General features: G+C 58.9%; 1 protein-coding gene across 8 annotated transcripts; it reads left to right on the top strand.

The window, feature by feature from the left end:
- Positions 1–5,487: 5,487 nt before the first annotated feature.
- CYP26B1 (cytochrome P450 family 26 subfamily B member 1) lies at positions 5,488–24,715 on the top strand. 8 transcript variants are annotated; one of them, XM_002757632.6, is made up of 6 exons: positions 5,488–6,466; positions 9,875–10,099; positions 18,584–18,859; positions 19,081–19,236; positions 20,684–20,968; positions 21,360–24,715. In XM_002757632.6, exons 1-6 carry the CDS (start codon positions 6,263–6,265, stop codon positions 21,750–21,752), a joined length of 1,539 nt encoding a protein of 512 aa, XP_002757678.1. In that variant the 5' UTR covers positions 5,488–6,262; the 3' UTR covers positions 21,753–24,715. The 8 variants fall into 8 exon arrangements, with proteins under 8 accessions (XP_002757678.1, XP_035128159.1, XP_035128155.1 ...); XM_035272268.3 differs by lacking the exon at positions 5,488–6,466 and adding an exon at positions 6,625–7,016; XM_035272264.3 differs by lacking the exon at positions 5,488–6,466 and adding an exon at positions 6,625–7,076.
- Positions 24,716–25,065: the final 350 nt, after the last annotated feature.

Genomic DNA, 25,065 nt, shown 5'->3' with positions numbered 1-25,065 from the left:
TATTCGGGCAAAGGAGAAAGAAGCAAAGTTCATTCCCAAAGGCCACCTCCTTCCTAGAGGGCTGCAGAGGAGTGGGTGAGGGGCTCCCTCCTTGCTGTTCCTCTCAGAAGGACTGGGACTAAGGGGCCAGGCTGTGCCTGCATCTGGCTCTGTCAGGTAGCGATGCCTGATAGCGGTTGTTATCTTTAAAACAAAACGCAATCAAAATCTGAAGATACCTGGGGGTGAGGTGGGAGCAAGTCACACCCAGGAACAAAGAGAAGAAGGCGGCCTTTAAGAAAGGAACACGCAGAACCCAGAACCCGGCTTCACTTCAGCAGTGCTCAGACAGAGGATGGCCTCTCCATGGGGCGGGTGGGCTGCGAGGGTTTCTGGCAGCCGTGGTTTTCAAGGGGTCAGTGCATTATCTAAACAGCTTCAGGGAGGAGGAGAGTTTAGCCCCTCCAGGCTCTAGGAAGGCAGAATTCCTGGGACCACAGTGATTTCCAAGTGGAGCTGGGTTGAGCGCCCCCATACACTGGACAGCAGGGATCCCAGCCCCTGTCAGGACAGCCAGAGACAGGCAGGGAGCGTCCTCTAAGCTGTCCTTGAGGACTGGACACTGGAGGCGGCTGCCGGTCTTGTGGCGCCGGCTCTGGAGGGAGGGCCCGAAGTGGGAGAAGGGTAGGCACCTAGGCCTCGGATGAATATCTGGTTTCCAGGGCAAAAGGGGCATCCCTGACCCACCGGAGTTGCAGTTTCTGCTCTGGCTCTGGAGAAGGCTCTGCGCAGGACCTGCCGCCCCCATCCCTCTCCTCCTCAGCTCCTCAGAAATGTCGCTTCCCCACGGGACTTGGATCTTACAGGCAAAGGGCCCCGCCACTGTCAGGCAGTGTATCAAGAAGACTTAGAACAGAAGGGAGCCAGCCTGAGGCCCTGGGGAGAATGAGAAGGAGCCAGGAGCAGAGAACTTTTTCCAAGGGGTCCTTCGTGCCAGCCAGGCAGGACAGGGCTAAGAGCAAAGAGCTCCCCTAGGTGGGAACCTGGGCTCTGTCCCTCAGGCTAGACAGCCCACGGTGCAGGCCAGAGGCCGGGAGTACTTGAGCAAACTGGGCTGGTCCCTGAACACACAGCCCTGCCTCCTGCTCACTGCCTCCCGGGCTCTTTGCTTTCTGGACACCCTGGCTGGTGGGGCCAAGCGGTCGCCTGGATCCTGGACTTTTCCCCCTTTCTGCTTGGCTCTGGTTGGAGGAATTAGAGATGGTTTTACAGAAAAGAAAGCAAATTAGCATGAATTGAACAAATTCAGGGCCAAGACCATACAAAATTGAGTGGAAAATTGACAGCTCCCTCTGTTGTCGGCTTTAGCTGTCAGAAGCATGGACATTAGACAAAGAGGAAGCTGCGGTAAGGACAGGATCTCATGGCTCCTGGAGATGTGTGCCTGTTTGGTGGGAGGGGAAACAGGACAATACAATGGGGGTGGGGGATTGAGGGACTCTGGGCCTCCATTTTCTCATCAATACAAAAAGTAACTTGTAAATCTAATACCTAAAAATCATATGATCTCACTGGGCTGTAGTGGAGTTGAAATAAAATAATAGCTGTGGGAGAACATTGCTGGCCACACAGGACTGCACGAATGTAAGGGGACTATCTTCATTCCTTTGGGTGTAGTCAGTCTGGGCAGACCGCGCCCCTGTGCAGCTCTGGGTCTCGGTGAGTAGCAGGACTCTAGGCGGACCTGCCTCTGTTCTCAGGGTTTTCTGAGCTCTGGAAGTTGGTGCAAAGGCTGTGCCTGTGAATGCTGTGCATATTCCAAGAGTGCCTGAGGCCACCCTCCCTATTGCCCAGGCCCTCTCTGCCAAAGACTGCAGATGTCACCAGACAGCACTCCGCTTGAACCAGCATCGCCTTACTCATTTCCCAGGCTGCTCTGACCAATTTCAAAGTGCCAGAAAGGCTGCAGGGACATGTGAGGCTGGCCCTGAACTGCAGCACTGTAGGCAATAGCTGAAGCCTGGGGTGTGTCCTGGGCCTATGGGAAAGAGTTGTGTGGTGTGTGTGTGTGTGTGTGTGTGTGTGTGGTGGGAGGGTGGCAGTCTGGGAGTTCCTGTGACATTAGCTACAACCAGCTGGCGGGAGAGGGACGCTCACTGGGCAACAGGTGTATCATTCTAAGGCTAGAATGAGGCAATATCCTGTCCTAGAACATGCTTGTGCTCCCAGGGCCTCGGGAGTTGAGCTGTGCCCCAGCTTTGGGGCAGCCCACAAGGGGCCAGTCATACTTTTGTGGCCACAGTGATACTTGGTAGTACTGGGATTCAGTCTGGGCTTTGAGACAGGGTCAATCTGTGACCAGGATTAAGGATCATTCTGGGATTAGGCTCAGGGGTCTGTTTTAGGTCAGGGTTACAGGCTACAACTGAGGTTTGGAGCAGGGCTCTGTCTGGGATGAGAGTCAGAAGTCCATCTGAGGTTAGTGAAAGTCCTCTGATGGAATTTGACTGGCAAAGACAGTTGCTGAGCTTTCTCTGTCCTAGCCACCTCTTCACAAGCCAGTCCACGGCCTCAGCACCCCCACTCTCCATAGCACCTCCGGAAGTCTTAGAGTGGAGTACCAAGGCTCCCTTTTTCATCTTTCCCAAGTACTTTTTGAGATTTGAGCAGACAGGTGGTTTCAATTAGGAAATCCAGCGACTATTGCTGTGGGGCTGTGCCATCCCTGCAGACTCTCCCCAGGATCCCACTTAGCACAGGGCGTAAGGACTCAGAATTTCTCCCCCACGCCCCTCCCAAAGCCTCCCCTTTGCTGGAACAGGAAAAGAGGCTGGGCAGTGGAGGACAAAAGGGCACAAAAGTCACCCCCAACCCAGGAGTAAGGAGATGGGGAGAAGGCAATGGTGTGTTGGGGACTTCCGGGGCTGTGGGCCCCACCGGCAGAAACCTCCTGTGGTTTCTTGGGTTGGTGGCTGGGAGGTGGGTGTTTGTGACTGTGACAATAATCTGTGTGTGTGTGTGTGTGTGCCTGTGTGCGCGTGCGCACACACACAGGCACTCAGTGTCAGCCTGTGCATCTATCTGCATCTATCTGCATCTCTATAAAGCTGTGTGCCTGTCTGTCCTTTCGAAGACAGAGATTTCCACGGCTGGCTTTTCCGGGGTTACTTGCCCATTTCACCACCTTGTGGCCAGTGCTGTGTCTGGGGTCAGGCTAGATTCTTAGAGCTTTTCAAGCCAGCAAGGCCTCAACAATCTCCCCCACCCCATTTTATGTTAGCTTCATCCTCAGATGGGGTGTGGGGTGGCTCTGGCCCTCCAACGTGCCCTGTTCAGATTTGACCTGTGAAACCACCCTACTCCGAGGGTGCTTCCTTGCTCTCTGACCACAGTGGTCCTGACAGGGCCTTCGTGAGTGACTGGCCCCAAGCATCCTAGGGTGGAAGTCTCAGGGCACTGAGACAGGAGCGGGGTGCTTTAGGAGCCTACAAGCCGGCCCTTGGGAGCTGATCTCCCACTAGGAAGGGCGAGTGCGGAAAGGGTGCAGAGGGAATCGTTTCCCCGAATATGTAGTACTATAACTGTCCACCAGGTGGGGTTCCAGGGCAGAGAGTGAAGCCGAGGTGACCCAGCGCTGGGGGCTAGACCAGCGTTTAGATCTCTAGCCACACCAGCCTCGGAGGCGCTCACACAGGGAGGGACAACACATCTGCGCTCACGTTAGACGCTCACATACAGTCTGGTCTCATGAACTCTAAAACAGAACTGGTACTAGGTGCAGGCAAGGTGTTAAAAGGGGAGTCTAGTATCGTTGACACACACACCACTCTTAAAGATGGGATATCCACTCTGGCTCCGGAGTGGGATAGCGAAAGCCAGAGCCAAGGGGGCTGAGAGAAGCTGGATGCCCGGGAGAGGGAAAGGCAGGCACTAGCGAGACCGGTGTCGGGGTTGCTGTGCTCAGGTCCATGTTAGCACAGGCTCGCAGGAAGAGAGGCCAGATGACAGATGCACGGATGCGCAGACACACGCTAACAGCTCTAGAAAGAAAACACAAACCCACAGACAAGCCGCCTCGCTCCTCAGACGTCGGCCCGACACAAGGCCACGCGCGCGAACACACAGGTGCGGCCCCGGGCCACACGCACCCCGCACACAGGCACGCGCGCCCGGCCCTCTGCTGCCAGCGCTGAGAAGGTGGCGGTGCTCACCCAGCATGTTTATTTACTCATTCCTATCAATGAACGTTTGTGCCCGTCTTCTCCTGCCTCTGGGTACCGGGGCTGCCGCATTTGTCCCCTCGCAGGACACTTGCCCGGACCAGCATCGGGGTTCCCCGACGCTGCGGGCTGTGGACCGGGACTACAAAAGCGGGGGGGGGGTGGTCCCAAAGTGTCGGAGAGGAGGGGCTGCAGAGTCAGCAGCCTGGGATGCTGAGGGGGACAGGGGAACTTTCAAGTCCCGCAGGGTAAGAGACATTTGGCGGGGGCGGACCTCATCATCGGAGGTGTGAGGATGTAGGGATTGGGAATGGGGGATCTGGGTTAGGGGGATTGGGGCTGGTAACTGAGGGGTCCCTGGAGATAGGAGCCAGCGGGGTCCCTCGGGTTGGGAGCTCCGGACCCTAGGCACAAGTTCGAGGGGTTAGGGCGCCTCCCAGTCGAGGGGGCAGTCGGGCCAGGACCTCCACTGCCGGGGCTCTGGCCCAGTAGGGACTGCTCGGAGCTGAGGAGGGGGCCACTGACCTGGGAAGGAGGAAAAGAGGGAGGGAAGCAGCCTAGAAGCCAAGCGGGCACTAAGCGAGTGCGCACCGTGTGTGTGTATGTGTGTGTGTGTGTGTGTGTGTGTGTGTGCGGGCGCGTGTGTGTGTGTGCGGGCGTGTGTTGTGTGTGTGCGCGTAGGTGCGCGCGCGTGTGTCTCATCTCGTCTGTCTGTAGGCGCTGGGCTCGGCGAGACGCCGGCGAGAAAGAAGAGGAGGCGAGAGGTGAACTGAGTTTGATCCTGCGGCGGCTACAAGTGGGTCCCGGGCGGGCTGCGGGCGGCGGGCGGCCGGGGCGGGGCGGGAGGCCGGGCTGTGCTCTCCAGCTCCGGCCGCGGGCCCGGCCTCTCACCACGCCTCCGGCTTTGTGAGCGCGCGGGTGGGGGGGTGTGCTGGCGGGGCGCCCACGGCGCAGCCTACCGCCTCTATATAAACACACGCATCGCCTCTCTTTGGACTCAAATTCACATTGAGAGAAGCTTTTAAAACCACCAGCCCTGAAATCCTGCTTCCTGCTTTTCCCCCTCTTTCATTCCTTTTGCCTTCCTTTCTTTTTTCCCCCTCCCCCAGCAGCAACTCCAGAGCCGAGAGACCGCGTCCCGGGACGGACTGCCTTTGCTTAATTGATACAATAGCCCAGCTCGGGTTTTCCACCTCCTCCCCCAACCCCACCCCGCCTCACCCCTCCCGCCCGCCGCCGCCGCCGCCGCCGCCGCCGCCGCCGCGCCCCAGCGCCCGCCCGGGGCTCTGTCGCCGGCTGCGTCCCGTCCCGGCCGCGGCCCGCCGGCTCCGCACCCGCGCTCCGGCTGCCGCGCCCGCTTCGCCGCCTCGCCCGCCGCGCCTGCCTCGGGGGTACTGCGGCGGCTCTGGGGCTTGGGCGCGCCGCCCGGGGCAGCCCAGGGACCTCTGGGCTCCGGCCTCTCCACTCGCCTCAGCCGGGGTCTTCTCCCTCGCCCCCAAAGTTTCTGGGTTCGTTGGAATTTTTGGATTCAGGATTTTTTCTTTTTTTCACCTAGGAATTTTGGGGCCATACTGCAATACTTTTGAGAAATCGACCGCACTTGCTCTCCGCTAGCTCTCTGCTCCCTTCTTTTTTTCCGAGCAGGGGAAGGGGCTTACGAGAGAGTCTCCCTCCCGCTGGACAAAGTTTTCCAAAGTTTTCCGAGTGTGATGGTATCGGGGAGAGCACACCCACCAGCTTGACTCACGGCTTCATCTCATCTCCCTTAGAACAGCCCGTAAGCCCGCTATAAAGGAACAATCAAACAAACAAACAAACAAAGTTGCACCCCAGTCGCCTCGTGTCTCCTCTCTTCTTTTAGGCAATTTTTTTCCTCCCTCTCTCCGCTCCCCTCGCAGCCTCCACTCCCCTTCCCTCGGCCCCTTCCTCCTTCTCTGTTTCGGCTGGAGGTGCCAGGACCCCCGGCCGCAGCCTCCCCTCCCCCGCCGCTCCGGTCCCCTCCCGTCGTGCCCTCCCCTCCCCCTCTGCGGCCGGCACAGCCAATCCCCCGAGCGGCCGCCAACATGCTCTTTGAGGGCTTGGAGCTGGTGTCGGCGCTGGCCACCCTCGCCGCGTGCCTGGTGTCCGTGACGCTGCTGCTGGCCGTGTCGCAGCAGCTGTGGCAGCTGCGCTGGGCCGCCACTCGCGACAAAAGCTGCAAGCTGCCCATCCCCAAGGGATCCATGGGCTTCCCGCTCATCGGAGAGACCGGCCACTGGCTGCTGCAGGTAAGGGCGCGCTCGCTCCGCTGCTCTCCGCGGTCCGCTAGCTGCGAGCGCGGGGCGGACGGAGCGGCGGGCCGGCCAGGGGGCGCCGAGAGCCTGAAGGCACTGGTCCCCGCCCCGCCCCTTCCCTCCTCTCGGCCGCCGCAGCCCGGGCTTCCCCTGTCCGCCGGCAGCGCGGTTCCGGGACCACGGGCGCCCGCAGCGCAGGTTCAGGAGGCTGGTTAGAGGAGTTCCCAGACAGACTTGCCCGGGTCGCCGCTGGCCTGGCAGGGGGACGTGGAGCGCCCCGGGGGCGCCCAGCAAGGAGCGAGCCCGAGGGAGCGTCCAGTCCAGAGCTTCTGTCACCTTTCCTCGGTGCTCAGCCCCAGTCGCCCTCGGCTTTCTGGGGTTGGCTGTGTCTCTGGGAGCCGAAAATTGAGTCGGGAGCTGAGGGGGCAGCTTCAATTGCAGTTTTAAAACTGTGTTCCCGTGGCGCCGTCGGCAGCGCCAGGGACAGCTGCCCTGTTCCGCGGTCTGAGCCAGTCTGTCTGTTTTGTGGTGGAAGAGGAGGAAGGTAACCCAAGGAAAAATGAGAAGCCGAAGAAGCCAGGGCTCCCGGCTTTCGGGGAAAAGGGTCTGTTTACTTATTGGGTGGGGACAGTTTGGCAGGAGAGGGAAGCTTGGGAGAGGTGAGTGTGGGATCCATGGAGAGAGTGCGTGTGTGCTTGTTAGATGCCGCACAACCCCACTCTCCTGGCTATAATGGGGGTGGGGAGCGTCAGGGACCAGACCCAGGTAGGTAATGGGGAGATTAACCTGGAGTTAACCTCATCCAGTGCTAGACAATCGCCTTTGCAATGTGAAACACACCAGTTTTCTTCTTGGGGTGGGGGGTGCCTCTTCGGTACCTGCGGGAGGTGTATTTGTGTGTACACGCATTTGTCCTGTTAAGGGAAGCAGGGATGTCCTGAAACTAACAGCCCCGGCACCAGAGAGGTGAAACGAAAGGTGAGCGCTGGGACCTGCGGGTTTAGAGGTGCGAAAGCTTGGCTTGAAATTAACAGACGCGTGCAATCCGCGCGCGCGCGCGCGCACACACACACACACACACACACACACAGTCACCCTGCCCTGGGCCGAATGACAGCGAAGCGGGGGCGGGGAGGGGGTTCGAGGTTCCTCTGCCCTGTGGTTTTTCCACGTCCCGGATTTGGCCCTTCTCTTTTTGGGATTGTTCGTGTAATGAAGTGAGGGTCCCTTCAACCAATGGAATTATCGCCCCTATCCCACGCAAAGAAATCCCCAGAGCCTCTCACTCGCCACCATACTTAAAGGATCAACTGCAGAGGTGCTCTAGGCTTTGGGCCACGACTTAGGAAATAAAACAACTTGGGCTACGGCTCCCTTTCAGAGCTAGTCTGCTGAATCCACGGGCTGTCACCACCCACCCCCACTTCGTTTCCTGACCTCTCTCTGCCCCACCCCCCGCCAGGCCCCCAGTGACCTTTTTTCTGAGTCCCACAAGAGCCGCTGGGGGTCAGCGTCCAACCTGCACAGAAGTTGGGGAGGAGGAAACCTACCCCTTCCCATCCCTCCAACCCGGGGCCCTAGATCCGGCGGGGGAGAGGGAAATAGAGGGTACGTGTACAGGAGCCCCTAAGGGGTTAATGAGAGCCCTCTGAATCCCAGCGTTATTTTTTCGGAGTAATTTATCAGATTTTACGGGGGACCTCCAAGGGCTCTCCGTTTCCACCGAGCGCCATCTAAACAGAGCCCAGGGCTAAAAATACAACATTTTTGTATAAATTGGACTCGCGGCCCGAGCGGCCGCCCCTATGAAAGTCTTCTTTGTGAAGACCGTGGAAACGGCGGACAAATAACTCTTTATTAATGCCACAAAAAACGCACTTTAATTATAGTTAGGCAGATCAGAGGCGGGGGGTGGGGGCGAGGCGGCGGCGACCTCGGAAAATTCACAACCCAACTTTTGTGTTGAAAGAAAAGAAAAACAGAGGAAAAGAAGGAGAGGAGAGACGGAGGGTGAGACGGAGCGAGCGAGACGGTTATAGCAGACGGAGGGAGGGAACCCTTCGCCTCACCACCCCCTCTGTCGCACCCCCACCTCCGCCTAGATTTTTCTTAAAGGGGAAGACGCGGTCTAGAAAGGCTGCAAGGCGGGGGGAACTCTCCCCGTCCTCCAGCCTGGGAGAGGGGACAGCGTTCTCGCGGCCCAGCCCCCCTCCTAGCTGCTCAGGAGCTCCAGGCTAGTTCCCCGTCGCGCGCAGGGGCCGGAGGCGCATGTGGAAAAGTGATTAGGGCTCCAGGTTCTGCAGAGTCACTTTTCGGCTGTACTCGGGTGTGTGCGTATTTAGCTGGAGAATAGTTTTCCTTGGAAGAAAGGAAAGTGAGGAGGGGGACTAACCCGGGATAGGGGGCTGAGTTGTCCCCTCGGGAGTGCAGGAGCCGGTAGGTCTGGAGCCTGAGTCGGTACACCGGTGGGCGGGCAGGAGGGGCGGCTGGACAGGTGGCGCCCCGCCCCTTTTCCCCGGTGCTGCCGGGGCAGAAGAAGGGTTAACGTGGGGTGGCGTAGCGAGTGCCGACGTCAAAGGTGAGCGGGACGCCCCTGCCCCCGCCCCTCTGAGGTCCCCACAGTTTCCGGTACCCGCGCGGGGCCGGCTCTGCCAGCCGTTCCGAAAGCCTGGCCGGGCCCCCGCCCCGCAGTCCTCGGCTCGCGCCGCCACTGCCGAGGATCCTGTTACCTGCGCGGGTCGCCCGCCTGGCCCCACCCCGCCCAGCGCTCGGGTTCCAGACTCCAGGGCGGCATCCAAAGTCCGTCTCCGTTATTTCCAGGGCAAAATGCAGTAGGAAAATCGCTGCTCTTGGCCCGTGACCCCGCCCAGCCGAGTCCTCCGAGGGCCGCCGGGTCCCTGCGCGGGCCACACGGGAGAGCGGAGGAAACTCCAACCCCCATCTGTAGTTGCTGCCTTGGGGCACCGACCGCCTGCCGCTATAAATAATCTTTGGCCTACGGCCACCCCGCGGGGTCTCGCCAGCCCGTGGCCCGGAGCCTGGAAATATTTATTCCGAGAGGCTCCGGAGAGCGGGGTAGGGGTGAGGGGTGGGGCGGAGATTCCCACTTCGGGTCCAGCAGTCCGGAATACCTCTTTGCTCTCGAAAGTCATTACCAAAAAACAGCCTCCTGGGGGTGCCCCTGGGCCTCCGCCTCCTTGCATTATTTATTATCCTCTAGACCCTACTTCCCAATTCTTGTGCACGCTATGAAAAATAAAACCTGCGTGCTTGTCTGTGTGAGTGTGCTTGGTGGGGAAAGGGGGCAGGTGACAGTGCCCCCGGTTGGGGTCCGCCGCCCCTCCCTCGCGGGCCCTCTGCAGAAGTGTACCCTGAGACGGACCCCCGGTGTGGCTCCCGCAGGGTTCTGGCTTCCAGTCGTCGCGGAGAGAGAAGTATGGCAACGTGTTCAAGACGCACTTGTTGGGGCGGCCGCTGATACGCGTGACCGGCGCGGAGAACGTGCGCAAGATCCTCATGGGCGAGCACCACCTCGTAAGCACCGAGTGGCCTCGCAGCACGCGCATGTTGCTGGGCCCCAACACGGTGTCCAATTCCATTGGCGACATCCACCGCAACAAGCGCAAGGTAAGAACTCTGCTCCCTTCCGCTCACCCACCCCCACCTCGGGGCAAGGAGTTGGTGTAGCCCTAGGAAATGCCCCCTACCGCATCTGTGCCCCCACTTTGCGCATCATGCTTGAAGACCCAACAGTTCTGTTCCTACAAGGCCTCGAGCCTGGATCCAGGGTCTGCACCGGCCTCTTCTTGGTCCCTTATCCTGCTGGCGGACTGCACCGTGGCCACCACCAACGGTGGCTTGGAAGAGCTTAAGCGTGCAGGGTCTGGGGTGTCGAACGCCAGTCCTTGCCTTGCTCCACAGAGCTGGAAAAAGAAGGGGGCGGGACAGTTGGCAAGCGTTCGCCTTTTCGCCACGTTTCCCAGGGAATTCCGAGGACTGGAGACCGATCATTCCAAAATCAAAGCTGCCCTTCCCACCCACGCTGCTTGAAGGGAGGCGCGAGCAGGCGCGGCGCGTGGAAGTTGGGAACAGCTTGTGGGCTGCGGTGGCAGGGCCTGGTCCGGGAGAGAAGTGCGGCGTGCTTTGGGCCTCGGAGCACAGGGGCCTGGGCCGTGGGGGAAGGGCGGGCGGGGTCGGGGGAGAGCCGGCGAGGCTTGAGCGGGGATCAAAGCGCACCCACCCCTCTGAAAGAGGAAGGGAAAGTGGGTGTTTATCCCTTGGATTTCCCGAGCGACTGGAGGAGGTGCAGAGGAGGCGCGCACCGGGCAGGCCCCCGCCCCTCCCGGCTGTGTCGGTCTCCCAGCGCGGACGGCACGTGCTGTTTGAACTACAGTAACCCGAAAGCGGAGCCGGCGGGCCGTCCCTAAGCCGCCCCGGAGGGAGGCTGCGCGACCTCCCCCACTCCCTTTTTTCCTTTTGGATCAGAGGACTTATCCAGGTTTCAAACCTAAGGAAAGGAAGCGAATGCAGACCGGGGAGGTGGGGAGGCTGACTCCCTCGCTAGGGGCCAGGTGTGCGGTGGTCTTGGAGAAAATGGGGAGCCGTCTACTCGCTGGCGCATCCTGTAGCACTTGACGTTCTGAACAGCCTGTGAAGGGTAGTTCTTAAAGGCAGACAAGAGAAGAAACCGAGGAGACTGGGCTGATCCCCGCCCCCACGCCAGTTTCCTTCTACAGCCTGTATTTCAGGAATTGGAAAAGGGCTCCCAAATTCCTCTCTTCCATCTGCCCCACTCCTAGCTGGAAGCAGTTATCACAGCCTGGGGGCGGCGGGAGAGGGGTTCTGGGGAGTGGCGGGAAGGGGGCTGGAGGCTTCGGAATGGGGGCTTTTCGGGCAGTTATTTTCCTCTCAGCCTTTGCAACTCCACCACAGGCCCGTCTCAAAGAGTGAGGAGAGAGGAGACTCAGCTCCAAAGGAGATGGCTGCTTCCTGACCTCCGCTTTCCGCAGGCTTTGCCCGAGGGGAATTATTGTCCCCTTTTCTCGGAAGGGGCCACTGAGGTGTAGAGCAGTTGAACGATACTTGGACCGGGTCAGAAGACAAAATTTCTGGGAGAGCCTGAAACACAGGACTGCATCATCCATGGAATAGTCTCTGGGCCCCCGAGGAGAGTCCTCCTCTGCCCTGCCCACCTGGGGCTGCTGGACTCTGGGGTGGACAGTGAGTGCTTAGAGAAAGGCAGTACAACCAGGACCAGATTGTGAGACTCTGGGGTCCAGAGGGTTTTGGGGTGAGGACATGGCCTTGGAATTCCACCCACCCTGGGTCTGACTTGGCCTGGGGCCTCCAGGTGTTGGCCGGGAAGGGCTTGCCAGGAAAGCCCCAAGGTGTCTTGGACTACACTGTCCATTTATGGACAATGGAGCAGAAAGGGAGGGTGCAGATGATCAGTGTTGGAAGAACGGGGAAAGGGAGAGGCAGGGCTGGGTCCGGGTCAGGGCAGAAAGTGAGGGCCCTGGCTGAGGCCGGGTGGCTCCCTATTCAGCTTCCTGGGGATGTGTAGGGAGTCACCAGAAGCTGGTTCATCCTGCCAGAGGCCTGAGAGCCAAATTCAGGGCCTCCTCTTTGTGTGTACCTAACAGTTTTATGCTTGCCATGTTGGGGGGAGGGAGTCTAATGAGAAATGGGTAGTCAGCTAGACAAAAGGATCCTTACCCCCAAATCTGCCTAATTGATGATCTAAGTTTACTGAACTCTGTGGAAGTCCCAGGGCTAGGTAGGCAGAATCTAGCTGGAGGATAGGAGAACACTCAAGGCCACTGTTTCTAAATATCCATATTGCTCCTGGAGAGAATGGCCCATCTGTTTGCTGGACCCAAGGCCTGGTGGACTCAGTGTGGCCAAGGTGGGGGCTGCTGTGTGCCTTGAACATTGCCTTATCCGGCCCTTGCTGGAGTCAGGGGCTTGGCTGCAGTGTGGGCTGCTGGGCCAGGACTGGCCTGGTTAGGAGGTACGTGCGGGAAGTGGGGCCCAGGTGTGCTGGGGCCCAGCTGGTGGGGAACTGGAGCGTCACTGTTTCCACTGGGGCTGGTGGCCCACTCCGCCTCTGGGAGGTCTGACCAGATGTGTTGGAGGGGGCTTCTTGCTGCCATCACTGTGCTCCAGGTGTTTGCCCTGGCTGCCCTGGTGGTCTCGGGCCAGCAGGGGTGGGTGGGGTTGCCAAGGAAAAAGCCCAGAAAGTCTTGCCCAGTCTACCAGAATCATCTCTGGAAGCCAGGCCTGTGTCCTTGCAGCCAGAGCCTCAGAATCCCTCCCTGCTCCTGGGTTACCCCTCCCCTGCCCAGGGCCTGGGGTGTCTCTGATGGATAGGGGAGGGACCCCATCTCACTTTGTGTATAGAGAGCATGCAGTATTGCCCTAGAAGAGCAGATGGGAGTCTGGTTATGAAGGTGAGGGTGAGACAGTTGTCCAAAACATGGAGAAGGAGCTAGGGAATCATTCTAGAAGCTTCTTATGCCCAGCCAGGATTGGGCCTGTCCTCTTTTCCTTTGGAGATAGGACTGGACCTCTATGCATCAAGAACCCAGCAGCTTCAGGGCACCCCTGAACAGTGGCCTGGAGTTACCCTCAGGGAACTTGGAGAGTATTTCAGGGAGGGACTTAGCCTTGGAGCCCCTGGACTGGGGAGACCTCAGGAGTAGTAGTCTTGCCCCTTCTACACAAACCCCTGCCTACAGGGCCTTCTGGGCCTGAAGCCGAGGTGGGGGACTAGGCTTTGGAGGTAGGGGTCAAGAAACCCTGCCTGTCCACCCACCATCCCTGACCTTTGGGTCTCATCTTGGAACCTTGTGCTGGGGTCTGTGTTTGAATGGAGAAGCCAGGAGATGCCTCGGCAGGAGGCGGTGCCAGGAGTACCCATGGTTGTGGGGTCCTGGGGAAGGCAAGCCCACACTGGCTCTAGAAGGCCCTGGACCAAGGCACAGCCTCTGGCTACAGTGATATCCACCAGGCTCAGCTTAGGGCAGAAGGTCCAGCCTGCGCTGGATGGAAGGCCAGTGGCACAGCCAGGCAGCTCTGCTGCTGAGAGATCTGCCCCAGCCCCCAGGCATAGGCACGACGCCTTTGTTCTGCCAACACAAGTCCTTTACCCAAAAGTTACTGTAGCACCAGTGGGTGGGCACAGGGGCTGCTGAGGGGGCGGTGGCAGGAGCTGATTTATCTGAAGGTCAGTGGGGGAGGGAACCCACGGTCAGCTGCCAGGGCGCCTGGGAATGGGTGCCTCCCTCTGCATGCCCTTGTGCCAGGCAGTGGGTGGGTGGGTGGCCTGGACAGGGGGGCCAGCCCTTCCCTCTGTCCCTCCTTTCTGTGTCCTTCTCCCAAGGCAGGGAGGGGTCCAAGGCTGTGATGCTGATGTGTTTGCTCACTCTCCCAGCCTTGGAAGACAAAGGTGGCCTTGGTGGGGAATGAGAAGGCTTGGTGGGGTCTGCCCTGGCCCTCCCATGATGGTCGCTGTATCTGTTCTGGGTCCCCTAGACCTAAAAAGAAGCAGCTGCAGGGCCCTGAGACACGCTGGGACCACACCAGCGTGGTGGGGACAGCTGGCCTCACCCTGAGAGTGGACCTCACCCTGAGGAGGTTCCCCTTCAGGACCCTTGGATAAATTCAGAGCCCACCAGGCCTGGCAGAGGGCAGCTCTGTGGGATCTGGAGTGGTGGGAGGCAGGGAGTTCAGGGCCTCTGGTGGGTGTGACCAGCCATGCTCTGCACTGTGGCCTTCGAAGGGCCCCTTGGGAGGGCCCCTCCCCACCCACAGTTTTCTAAGGTGGGGGTTCCTGGTGGCTGGAGGCAGGAGAGGTAAGAGCAGCTGGGCAGGTCTCAGAATCTGTGGCTCTGCAGGTATCTGCCAAGTGCTGCCCTCCTTTTCTTGTCTTGCCCACCTTGTGCTGTGTGGAAGAGTTAGGGCAGTGGGGGGCATGTCTCCAGGTAGGATAATCACAGCTGGAGTCAAATGGGGGGCAGGCACTCTGCTCCAACTGCTGGAGCCTGTTGGGGATCTGGGCAAGCCTCCCTGCAACCAGAGGGACTGAGTGTGCCCAGCCCCACACACCCGGATTGGACATTTCCAATTCTGGGCGAAGCTGCCTGGCATTTCCAGTGGGCCAGGGTGAAGCTGAGGCCCAGTGGAAATGCCAGGCAGCTGGGAAGATGACGTCCTCTCACCCCCCTTGCCTGAATATAAAGTACACACCTTGGCGTCACCCCTGTGCGGACGGCTGCCTCAGCGGCGGCCTGCCCTCTGTTATTCTTTCCACTCCGCAGGCCGAGGCTCCGGTGGCTTGGCCGGGTGGCCTGCCCGGGCCCCCACCCTCCTGGGCAGCCGCTTCCATTCCTCCCAGTCTGAGTCACTGGCCCAGGCAGTGGGTCCCTGCTTCAGCTCTGCCGGCTTCTGTGCCTATCCGTTTGTCCATCTGTCCACATCGACCAGCAGAGAAGGGGGCGCTATGTGGCTGAGCAAGTGTGGCACGCAGGGCTATAGGGGTTCACAGAGCGACCTCCCTACCAGGGCACTGGGTGAGAGGTGGGAGGGATGAAGAGACCCGGTCGGGGAGAAGGCACTTGTAGAAATACTGATGGGGAATCTGAGCCTTCACCAGCCCCTGGGGGTGCCCCCAGACCCTTGTGGGATCAGCTCCCACTCCAGAGGGAGGAGGGAAGCAAAGGTGCGAACTCCTGAGCCTGTGGTGTCCTTGGGGGCTTGGCAGGGGAGTTGTCCAAGGCCATCCCTCCCAGCGAGTGCCCTCCCTCCTGCCCAAGCCTCTGAGGCTGCAGCAGGTAAACCTGGACAGGCGCTCCTGCTCCTGCGACAGTGCTCTCGCTCTCCCCCGCACCAGCCCTGGTGGGAAGGCCATACCTGCCGCTCCCTCTGCAGGGTTTGGTCTGGGCCTGGGCTGGCTTTCGGTGACCTTTGTCCGGCCTTCTTGGCTGACTTTTGGGAATTCCGAGGGAAGCCCCAGAGGGAAACAAAGCAGCCTGGCTCCTGCGATGCCTGTGGTCAGGGAAGTAGCTGCGGCCCGAGCCCTTCCTCTCTTCACTCAGAGCCGCTCCCTGGCACCTTCCCAGTATGCCCCAGTCCTGACCCTAGCAGGCTGCGGCCTCAGACCCAGCCCTCCCTGACGCAGGCCCGCAGCCTGGGCCTCCGCCTCCACCTCCGCTGTCCTTCGCAGCGGGTGGTGGTTTCAGAGCTGCCCCAGCTTCCGGAAGTGCCTGTGTTGTTACCCCTGGGCACAGACCCAGGGATGAGGCCCTGGAGGCTTCCCAGGCTGGGGAGGCCCCTATGCCTGTGGAGCAGCTGGGCCAGAGGAAGGGGCCTGGACCTGGTGCCTCTGAACCCAGCCCCTGGGGCTGGAGTGCCCTCTGTTCACCTTTGCTGGGCTTCTTATTTGGGCGGATTCTCCACCCCACGGTGGGCTCTGAGAAGTGTCATGGACAGCCCAGTGGAAAGGCCCTCAGAAGGGCCAGTTGGGTCTCTAGTGACCCCAGTGGGGAAACAGCTCCAGGAGGGACAGCGGCCTGCTGGCTGTCACTCAGCAAGTCAGCTGTGGCAAAGACAGAGTCCTGGAACTGCCTTCACTTCTCTTCCAGAAGCCTCAGCCCCAGGGGCCTGCAGGTGCTGGGTGGCAATGGCTTTTCCAGGATTCCAGCTTCTGGCCTTGCCCATGGACCCCTCCCCCCGGGGGTCATGTGTGGACCTCTGTCCTCATAGTCCTCCTCTCAGTTCTAGGTCCCCCTCGGGCCTTCTCTTTTCCTGAACTGTCCCTGCCTGCCCTCCAGGGCCCCCAAGGCCTGGGAAGGAGCAGTTCAGCCGGCCATCGCTAGAGGGCGCAGGAAACAGAACCCATGGGGCAAGGCAGAGCTTGTCCATGGGTGAGGTGGGGGCCCTCCATGCTCCCCCTTTTGAAACCCTGGGATGGCCCCTCCCGGGACATTATGGTCGGTTTTGGGTGTATGAGTGGGGGCTGGAAGGCGCTCTCCAGGGAATTTGAGCATTGCCAAGTTCTGGGCCACTTTGAAGGGATAGCATCTGCTTAGGGGCAGGTGGGTGCAGATGTTGACGTGCTCAGTGGATTGAAAGGTCACCTGGCTCCACCTCACTGTTTTACAAATGAGGAAACTGAGGCTTGGGGGAGCAGGTGGCCATTCGGCCATGATCACACTGTAAGTTGCTGGATGATGCACAGTTACAACTCAGCCCCTTTTCCATCACCCACTGCACCTAAGAGCCCACTGACTCCGACTTTGGCTGGGCCTGGTGGACGTGGCCTCTGCCTTTTCCCCACTCCTCACGTCTGTCTTTGGATCAGGTCTCCCATGTGCTGGGGGCCCTGGCCAGCCCCTACCCTGCACCCTCCATGACAGAACCCCTAGTCCATCCTCGGCTGGCTGGCTCTGGGTCAGCTATGACCTCTCTGGCCCTCTCTGTCCCACCTCTGGACTCCCTGTCCCGCCATGGAGGTCTGGTGGCCGCAGAGTGATTTTCCTGCCCTCTGTCTCATTTCCTGATGCACTTTCCCTTCCTATGTACGGCTGTCTGCTCACCCCGTTGTCTGCTCACCTTGTGGCTCTCTCCTGTCTGTAAGGGGTGCTTCATTGGCTGGTGCTGGGCTCCAGGGTAAGGGCGCCCTCCCATTTTCCCAAGACCCTTCATTTGCCCAAAGGCTGAAGCTGGAATCCTAAGGACACGAGGGTTGGGGGTTGAAGCAAACAAGCACTGCCTTTATACATCACTCTGAAAGGAGGCAGCAGTTAGAGTCCCCTGGAAATTCCCTGTGACCCCCAAAACTGGGCAAGGTGTGAATGACCCATCTGGGCCTAGGCTGACCTAGGCAACCTCCTATCATCCTTCTACCTCTCAGTTGTCGCTTTGTAGCAGGCCTGCCCCAAACAGCGCAGGCCTCTCTGCCCCTTGCCGGCCTCCTGCCCTCCCTCCCTCCCTCCCTCCACCGGGAATTTCGGAATGAAAGTGCTATTGTGAATGTCTGACTGGGCCACTGAAGGGCCAGCACTGTTATTTCTGCAAACCAGCCCTCCCATTAGCCATGCAGGGCCCAGGCCAGGAAAATGTTACCTTTCCTCCCTGAGCTGACTGCAGGGGAAATTCTCACATTTACAGTTTGTGCGGTGGTTGTGTCTGGGGGGCAGGAGGGGGAGGGCAGCGCGTGTGTGTGGTTTGTATGGGGTGGGGTGGGGGGCTCCCTCTTCTGCTTGTCCCTCCCCTCCCGGCCTTTGCTTGGTGCTGGTAGCAGGGGGCACTCGCCCTTCTCATCTGAACTCTGGTGGGATGGAGGCTGCTGCTTGCAAGTAAGACCCACGGGCTGTTGGTAAATAAACTTAACATCCTCCCCTCTCCTCCACACATGAAAAACTTGTGCTGGGAGACCTGGGTGAGGAGGGGTGGCGAGGGGGCTGCAGAGCCAGTCAGGAGGATGGAAGGCAGGGAGGTAGAAATAGGACTCACTGGCCGCTTCCAGTGTCCCTGGAAGATGCTGGGAATTCACAGGGCTTTTGTTTGTCTTTATGATCTTTGGGGGTGGAAAGCCATTGCCCCCAACCCCCCTGGTTCTGGACCTGGCCTCACTGAAGGCCTTTTAATGGCACAGCTGTTAATAATCCTAGAATCTGCACCCAGTAGGTGTTTCCCGCAAGTGATAAGTTTTGGTTCTGAGGAAGTCCTGTTTGAGGTCTAGTCTCAGGCTTTCTTGCTGCCCCATCCATGGAGTGGCTTTCCCCCGAGGGCCGTCCCTACTTCCCTGTGCAGTCTGACGCCTGTGCTCCACTTCTCCCAGCACGCCTGCCCTTTTCCTCCGATTCCGAAATGGGCTTTGCAGTGTAAGGGCAGCCTCCCTGCTCTGGCCCGCTCAGCCCCCACCTGTGCCCCTCGAAAGCCACATCCCCCAAAGACGTGATGGCAGCTGGCCTGCCCAGCTCCCAAGGCTTTGCTATTGTGTGGAAACTGAAGTTCTCCCTGGTCACATTCATCGTTCAGGCAGAGTGAGGGGCTGGCCAGGGGCAGGCTGTGCCAGCTGGCTCACTCACCTGCCTCTCTGCCTTCCAGGTCTTTTCCAAGATCTTCAGCCATGAGGCCCTGGAAAGCTACCTGCCCAAGATCCAGCTGGTGATCCAGGACACACTGCGTGCCTGGAGCAGCCACCCTGAGGCCATCAACGTGTACCAGGAGGCACAGAAGCTGACCTTCCGCATGGCCATCCGGGTGCTGCTGGGCTTCAGCATCCCTGAGGAGGACCTTGGGCACCTCTTTGAGGTCTACCAGCAGTTTGTGGAGAATGTCTTCTCCCTGCCTGTCGACCTGCCCTTCAGCGGCTACCGGCGGGTGAGCACCTGGAGCCTGGGAGGAGAGGGGCAGGGGCACCCGTGAGCCTCCTCTTTGGGGGTGGGTGGCTGACCCTGAGATAGGCACCTAAGCATGGGGCCCATGACAGAGGGGAGAGGTGTCAGTGTGGGGTAGGAGGAGGCTGGAGTCTTCCCTGGTGATCCCGAGGCTCAGATGGGAGCCCGCCCTTCCATGTGGGTGACAGCCTTTTCTCCCTGCAGGGCATTCAGGCCCGGCAGATCCTGCAGAAGGGGCTAGAGAAGGCAATCCGGGAAAAGCTGCAATGCACACAGGGCAAGGACTACTCGGACGCCCTGGACCTCCTCATCGAGAGCAGCAAGGAGCACGGGAAGGAGATGACTATGCAGGAGCTGAAGGTGGGGGCACATTCAGATCCTGCATGTGGGTGGGGCTGCCCCTTGCTGGCAGCCCCAGTATCCACACTCCATTCTGAGCTTTCCCCGGCAGAAATGTGCTGGGCCCTTTCTACCCACCTCTAGTCTTGCCCCACACAGGCTTTCTGAGTGGTGGCTGGAGATGGTGAAACTGGAAGCAAAGTCCATGTCCCTGCCCCTGCTGTGCAGGATGCAATGGGGCACCCTCCTCTCCCCACTGGCCCGCAGGGAGCTCAGGCCTGGGAGTGATCTCATTTCATGTCCTGGTCCCAATATCCCTGGGAGGCCATCTAAGGAAACGCAGGCCCGCAAGGGGAAACCACTTGCTTGATGCCAGCCTCAGCCCTTGGGGAAGAGCAGGGGAGATTTGGATGTGGGGTCTCCTCCCGCACCCCCAGCCTTTTCAGGCTGCTGGCACTTTGCATCACCTCCCATTCCCCCTGCGCCTGGTGAACCCAGCTGTGCTCCACGCAGGGCCTCCTTGCCCTGCTCCGTGGATGTTTTACCCGAGGAGGGCTCACTCACCTGTCCCCACCTGAGCTCTGCAGGCCCCTACGCTGCCGGTGCCCCCAGAGACTCACTGCAGCCTCCCCTGCCCGCTGTCTTTGCCTCCCCATATTCTAGCTCCAGTTTCTTTACTGGGGAGGTAGGAAGAAGCCAGAGTTGTTTTCCCATTATAGTCAGCTTTCTGATTTATGGGTGGTGCCATGGCCAGTAATGGACCCAGGTCCCTTCATTCCCCTCCCTGGGTCCAGAGTCCCCATTTGGGAAATGCAGGGATTGCTATGAGATGGCCTGGTGGGGTCTTTCTATGGGGAACCCATGGCCCTGGTGTCCTGCTCCCCAGAAAGCCCTGGTGGGGTCTTCAGGTCCTCTGGAGGTCACCTCCCCTCAGCTTCATCCCAGGTCTTCAGGGGTGTGGCCCCAGGCTGCCTGCCAGACCCCATTGGCTCCCCTGACTCCCCCTGGCATCCTCCTGTGTTGGAGGAAGGGGCTGGCACTGGGCGTAGGAAGGCCCGGGTTTAGACCCACATCGCCCACAGTGCACATGCACACCTGCGCACAGGGCCTGGCTCCTTGGGATTTGTTCTTTTTCTCCTGTGAGCCCACTGCATATCAGACCTGCGGGGCTGGCCCAGGACCCCAGCAGTGAGTGAGAAGGGGCCCTACTTCAAGGGACTCTAGGCCAGTGCTCTGCCTGTGTCACACCAGTTTTGTCTTCTGCCCAGCCAGGGATTGGCTGTGACTCTCATGTCCATGGTGACACTAATGCCCCTGCACATGAGGCTCAGAGAAAGCAGAATTCACTGCAGGAAGCAGGCAGGGCCCAGCACAGATGACCTGGGCACAGGGGCCACTGGCCGAATGGGGCGGCCCCTGCCTGGCTGAACCCAGACCTCCAACAATGCCTCTCCTCTGTGGCCTGCAGGATGGGACCCTGGAGCTGATCTTTGCGGCCTATGCAACCACGGCCAGCGCCAGCACCTCGCTCATCATGCAGCTGCTGAAGCACCCCGCTGTGCTGGAGAAGCTGCGGGAGGAGCTGCGGGCTCATGGCATCCTGCATAGCGGCGGCTGCCCCTGCGAGGGCACCCTACGCCTGGACACGCTCACTGGGCTGCGCTACCTGGACTGCGTCATCAAGGAGGTCATGCGCCTGTTCACGCCCATTTCTGGCGGCTACCGCACTGTTCTGCAGACGTTTGAGCTCGATGTGAGGCTGGGCCTGTGGCGTGGCGGGTAGGGAGGCAGGGGCACTGTGATGGGGGCGAGATGGGAGACCAGCCTCCACTTTGGGGACTTCAGGCCTGATGGGGAGCCAGTGCTTGCTTCAGGGAGCTTTCAGTCTGATGGGAGGGGTGAGCCCCAAATGCAGTCAGATGAAAGCAAGCTGGGTGGCATATGTGAGCTGCATGTGCACATCTACAGATAAGAGCCTGCTGCGTGCGTGCAGCAGGCTGGCCAGTGGGGGCCACTGTGGGGTGTTTCTAGGAAGAGGCGGGTTTGAACATCGGGGCTAGGCAGGGAGAGGGCAGTCCTGGTCCCTCTGTGGGCCCCTCTGGCTCTCACCACCTGCTCCCTCCCTGGCCCCTCTCTTGATCCAGGGTTTCCAGATCCCCAAAGGCTGGAGTGTCATGTACAGCATCCGAGACACCCACGACACAGCGCCCGTGTTCAAAGACGTGAACGTGTTCGACCCCGACCGCTTCAGCCAGGCGCGGAGCGAGGACAAAGACGGCCGCTTCCATTACCTCCCGTTCGGCGGCGGCGTCCGGACCTGCCTGGGCAAGCACCTGGCCAAGCTGTTCCTGAAGGTGCTGGCAGTGGAGCTGGCCAGCACCAGCCGCTTTGAGCTGGCCACGCGGACCTTCCCCCGCATCACCCTGGTTCCCGTCCTGCACCCCGTGGATGGCCTCAGCGTCAAGTTCTTTGGCCTGGACTCCAACCAGAACAAGATCCTGCCGGAGACAGAGGCCATGCTGAGCGCCACCGTCTAACCCAAGCCCACCCGCCTCAGCCCAGCCCAGGCAGTGGGGAGGCGGTGATGGGAGGTAGAAACCTGTGTGTGGGAGGGGCCGGAATGGGGAGGGCAAGTGGCCCCCATACTTGCCCTTTCCTGGTCCCCCTCTCTGGCAAACCCTACCCAAAGCCAGTGGGCCCCATCCTTCCTAGGGCCGGGCTCCCCTTCTGGGTCCCGCTTCCCTCCAGCCACTCCGAATTTCCCACCAGCTCAGCCCCTCGGAAGGGCGTGGCGGGGGCTCTGCATGCCGGTGACAGTGTTAGGTGTCAGCTCGTGCTACAGTGTTCTTGTGATGTTCTGAACTGCCCCTTCCCTCCATTCCCTTCGGACCCTTTTAGCTGCAGCTGGGGGACAGGAAGAGCAGTGCCCCCTTTGGCACACTCTTCAGTGTCTCCTCCTCCTGTGCCCCCACCGCGTCTGCCCAGGAACAGAATCCTGGGTAGCAGGAGTCAGTCTTGGGGCGGGGCTGCCACCAACCTGGAGACTGTCTTTCCTCATGCCCCCGTTCCTGCCCTCCCCTGCGGTTTGGACATTTGAAATTATTGCTGCTACTTGTTCTGTCCTCTGATCTTGGGGCAAAGGATCCCCAGGTCCTGTCTCCCCAGCATTCTTCCTGGTGGCCCTGGGTAGGTGCACTGACACCCCCGCCTTCCCACCCCCTGCTGAACCAGGCCCTGTTACACACTTGGGCCTGTGGCCCTCGGCTCACGTGCTACCCACCCCCATATTTATTCACTGATAGAGAATCTTGGGGATGCTGGGGTCTGGAGCAAACCTCTTCTCTCCGGCATGCCATGCCTGTGTTCTAGCTGTCCTGGCCAGACTTCTGTGAGTGAAGAGGAAGAGGTCTCTGGTCAAACCCAGCCCCCAGACCTAGGGTTGAACAGCCTTCCCTGGCTCTGGGCATTGTTATTTGGGTTTAATCTCGGAACCTCACTCCTGGGCTGACATCTGGAGCCTCTGCCTTGTCCCTGGTAAAGAAGGGACATGGCCCATTGCTTCCTCCCTGTCCTGTCAAAAACCCTGATCAGGTAGATTTGGAGGTGGCCAAGGTTTTCTGCTTGGCCCTTGTTTACCCCAGTGCCCCTGACTCCAGTGCGTGAGTACGGGGAAAGATACGGGTTCTTCTGATGGGGTGCCAGGGCCTCCGTCTTCCTTAACCCTCCCCCTTTGCCCTCAACCCTGAAAAAGGTGTCCTGGAAGTCCCTTCCACCTCTATGCCACTGTCTGCTTAGCCCAGCTCAGGGGTGGGGAAGAGGTGAAAGCATGCGGGAGATGAGCACAGAGGCAGTCCTGCCTGGGAGCTGACTCCAGCGGTGTGGTCTCTGGGCAGCTGCAGGGAGGCTGCCACCAGAGCTGAAGAGGCGGCTACGTGCGGTTTGTCAGAGGGGTTGGGTTGGATACTGGCCAGTTGGGATGACTGGGTGAAAGAGTAGTAGCTCCTGCCACTGGCGTTTTGAGTGTTGGCGATTTGGGATGCCTCCTGGGGATGGTTTAGGGCCTCTGGTGAATCTCTAAGCAGTTGTGTCTGTTTTCAGATTTTTCCTTGCTTTCTGTGTTTCTCTATTGGTTTTTGATGCTATAGAAAACACAGAAGAATGAAGGACATCTCAGTCCCCAATCGCTGCTGTGAGCACCTCAGTGGCTCCCTGAGACCAGATCCCGTGAGCAGCTCCACAGACCAACCCTGACCCCACTCACGGCCACCCTGATCATAACTTCAGGAACAGCCCATACCACGCGACTCTCTACAATCCCCGACTCAGATGTTTCATTTATTTCCTGCTTTTCCACTACTAAAAAAAGTGTGGAACAGACATTATTGGCAAAAATAGTTCAATGTTTTTAAAAACATCAGTAAAAATCCCTTAATCACCCCCAATTCTGAAAAACAGGCCAGAATGGGTAAAGACTTGTCAAAGCTTGCAATATAGCTACATAGTGCACCCGAACCTATACCCCCCACCCCCAGTATCTGGAAGGTTCGTTTGCCTTTAGGCTGATCCAGCTGGGCCTGAACCACTTGCTTTTGCCTATCTAGGAGAGCAGTAAGCGGAGCTTCAGACAAGAAGCCTGCTGGGTCTGGTCCAGGGGAGGAGCAGGGGGCATGGGGCTGGGAGGTCTCAGGGACCTTCCCTTGGGGTGGGCAGCCTGGTAGGGGGCAGAGAAGGAAAAGCTGAGGGGGTTCCCTTTGAGGGAGTAGAGAAGGATCGTTTGCCCCGCTGGGTCTCAAAGGCAATGAGAAGAGAGTCGAAGAAAGCTCTGGCTGGCCGACGGGTTCCCTGTGTTGTAATTCGCCCCTCCTTTCAGCTCTTTAGTAAGATACTGTGTCTCTGTGTGTGCGTGTGTTTCACAGATCTAGCGTCAGATGGGTGATATTTCTCACTTACCATCCCTAACTATTGTAACTTGACCTAAAAAAAACGAAACCCACAAAACTCTTCCTGCCACGGGCTTGCGGATTGAAGCACTTTCAATGTGGGGCGCTGGCGTTTGTGTTCCGGGCACCACCATGACCCTGCCCAGACGGCTATAGTATTTTATACACAAACTTTGTTCTTCATAAATGTTATAATTTTGTGTCTGTCTTTATAAACTATTATAAGTACTATTTTTGTTATAATTCAAAATAGATATTTAGTATAAAGTTTTTGCTGTTAAATATTTGTTATTTAGTAAAATATGAATTTTGCTCTATTGTAAACATGGTTCAAAATATTAATATGTTTTTATCACAGTTGTTTTAATATTGAAAAAGCACTGTGTGTTTCGTTTTGATATGAAACTGGTACCGTGTGAGTGTTTTTGCTGTTGTGGTTTTAATCTGTATATAATATTCCATGTTGCATATTAAAAAAATGAATGTTGTGCATTTTGTGATTTTGGAAATACTCAGTGTGGCTCTTTCATAGGCTTCCATAATAAACCATGGGGACTCGCCCTTGTCTCCGTTGCCTCTCTGCTCTCTGCCTTCTCAGCTTTACTGAAAGGGTCCTTCCCAGCCGCCTGTAATCACATCAGCAACACCCTGTCCGCTTTGCCATCTAGGAAGCCTTTCCCTAAAACCTCTGTCCCATGAGGTCAGTTCGCTGTTCCTTGTCAGAGTCCTGGGAGAAGGAGGTTCCCTGGGAAGGGGAGAGAGAACCAGTCAGTCTGTTGCGGGAGGCCAGCGGGGAGGACATTCTGAGTGTGGCCATGGCTGGCGTGCCAGGTGTCTCGGGGACAGAGGGACTGAGAGTTCTGAGCCTGTCTTGTTAACTTGAGTGAGGACACTGATGTTCACAGTGACG

This window comes from Callithrix jacchus, chromosome 14, assembly GCF_049354715.1.
Source record: "Callithrix jacchus isolate 240 chromosome 14, calJac240_pri, whole genome shotgun sequence".
NCBI lineage: Eukaryota > Metazoa > Chordata > Mammalia > Primates > Cebidae > Callithrix > Callithrix jacchus.
Note: the sequence above shows the minus strand (reverse complement) of the source record. Positions and strands in the feature narration are given on the sequence as shown.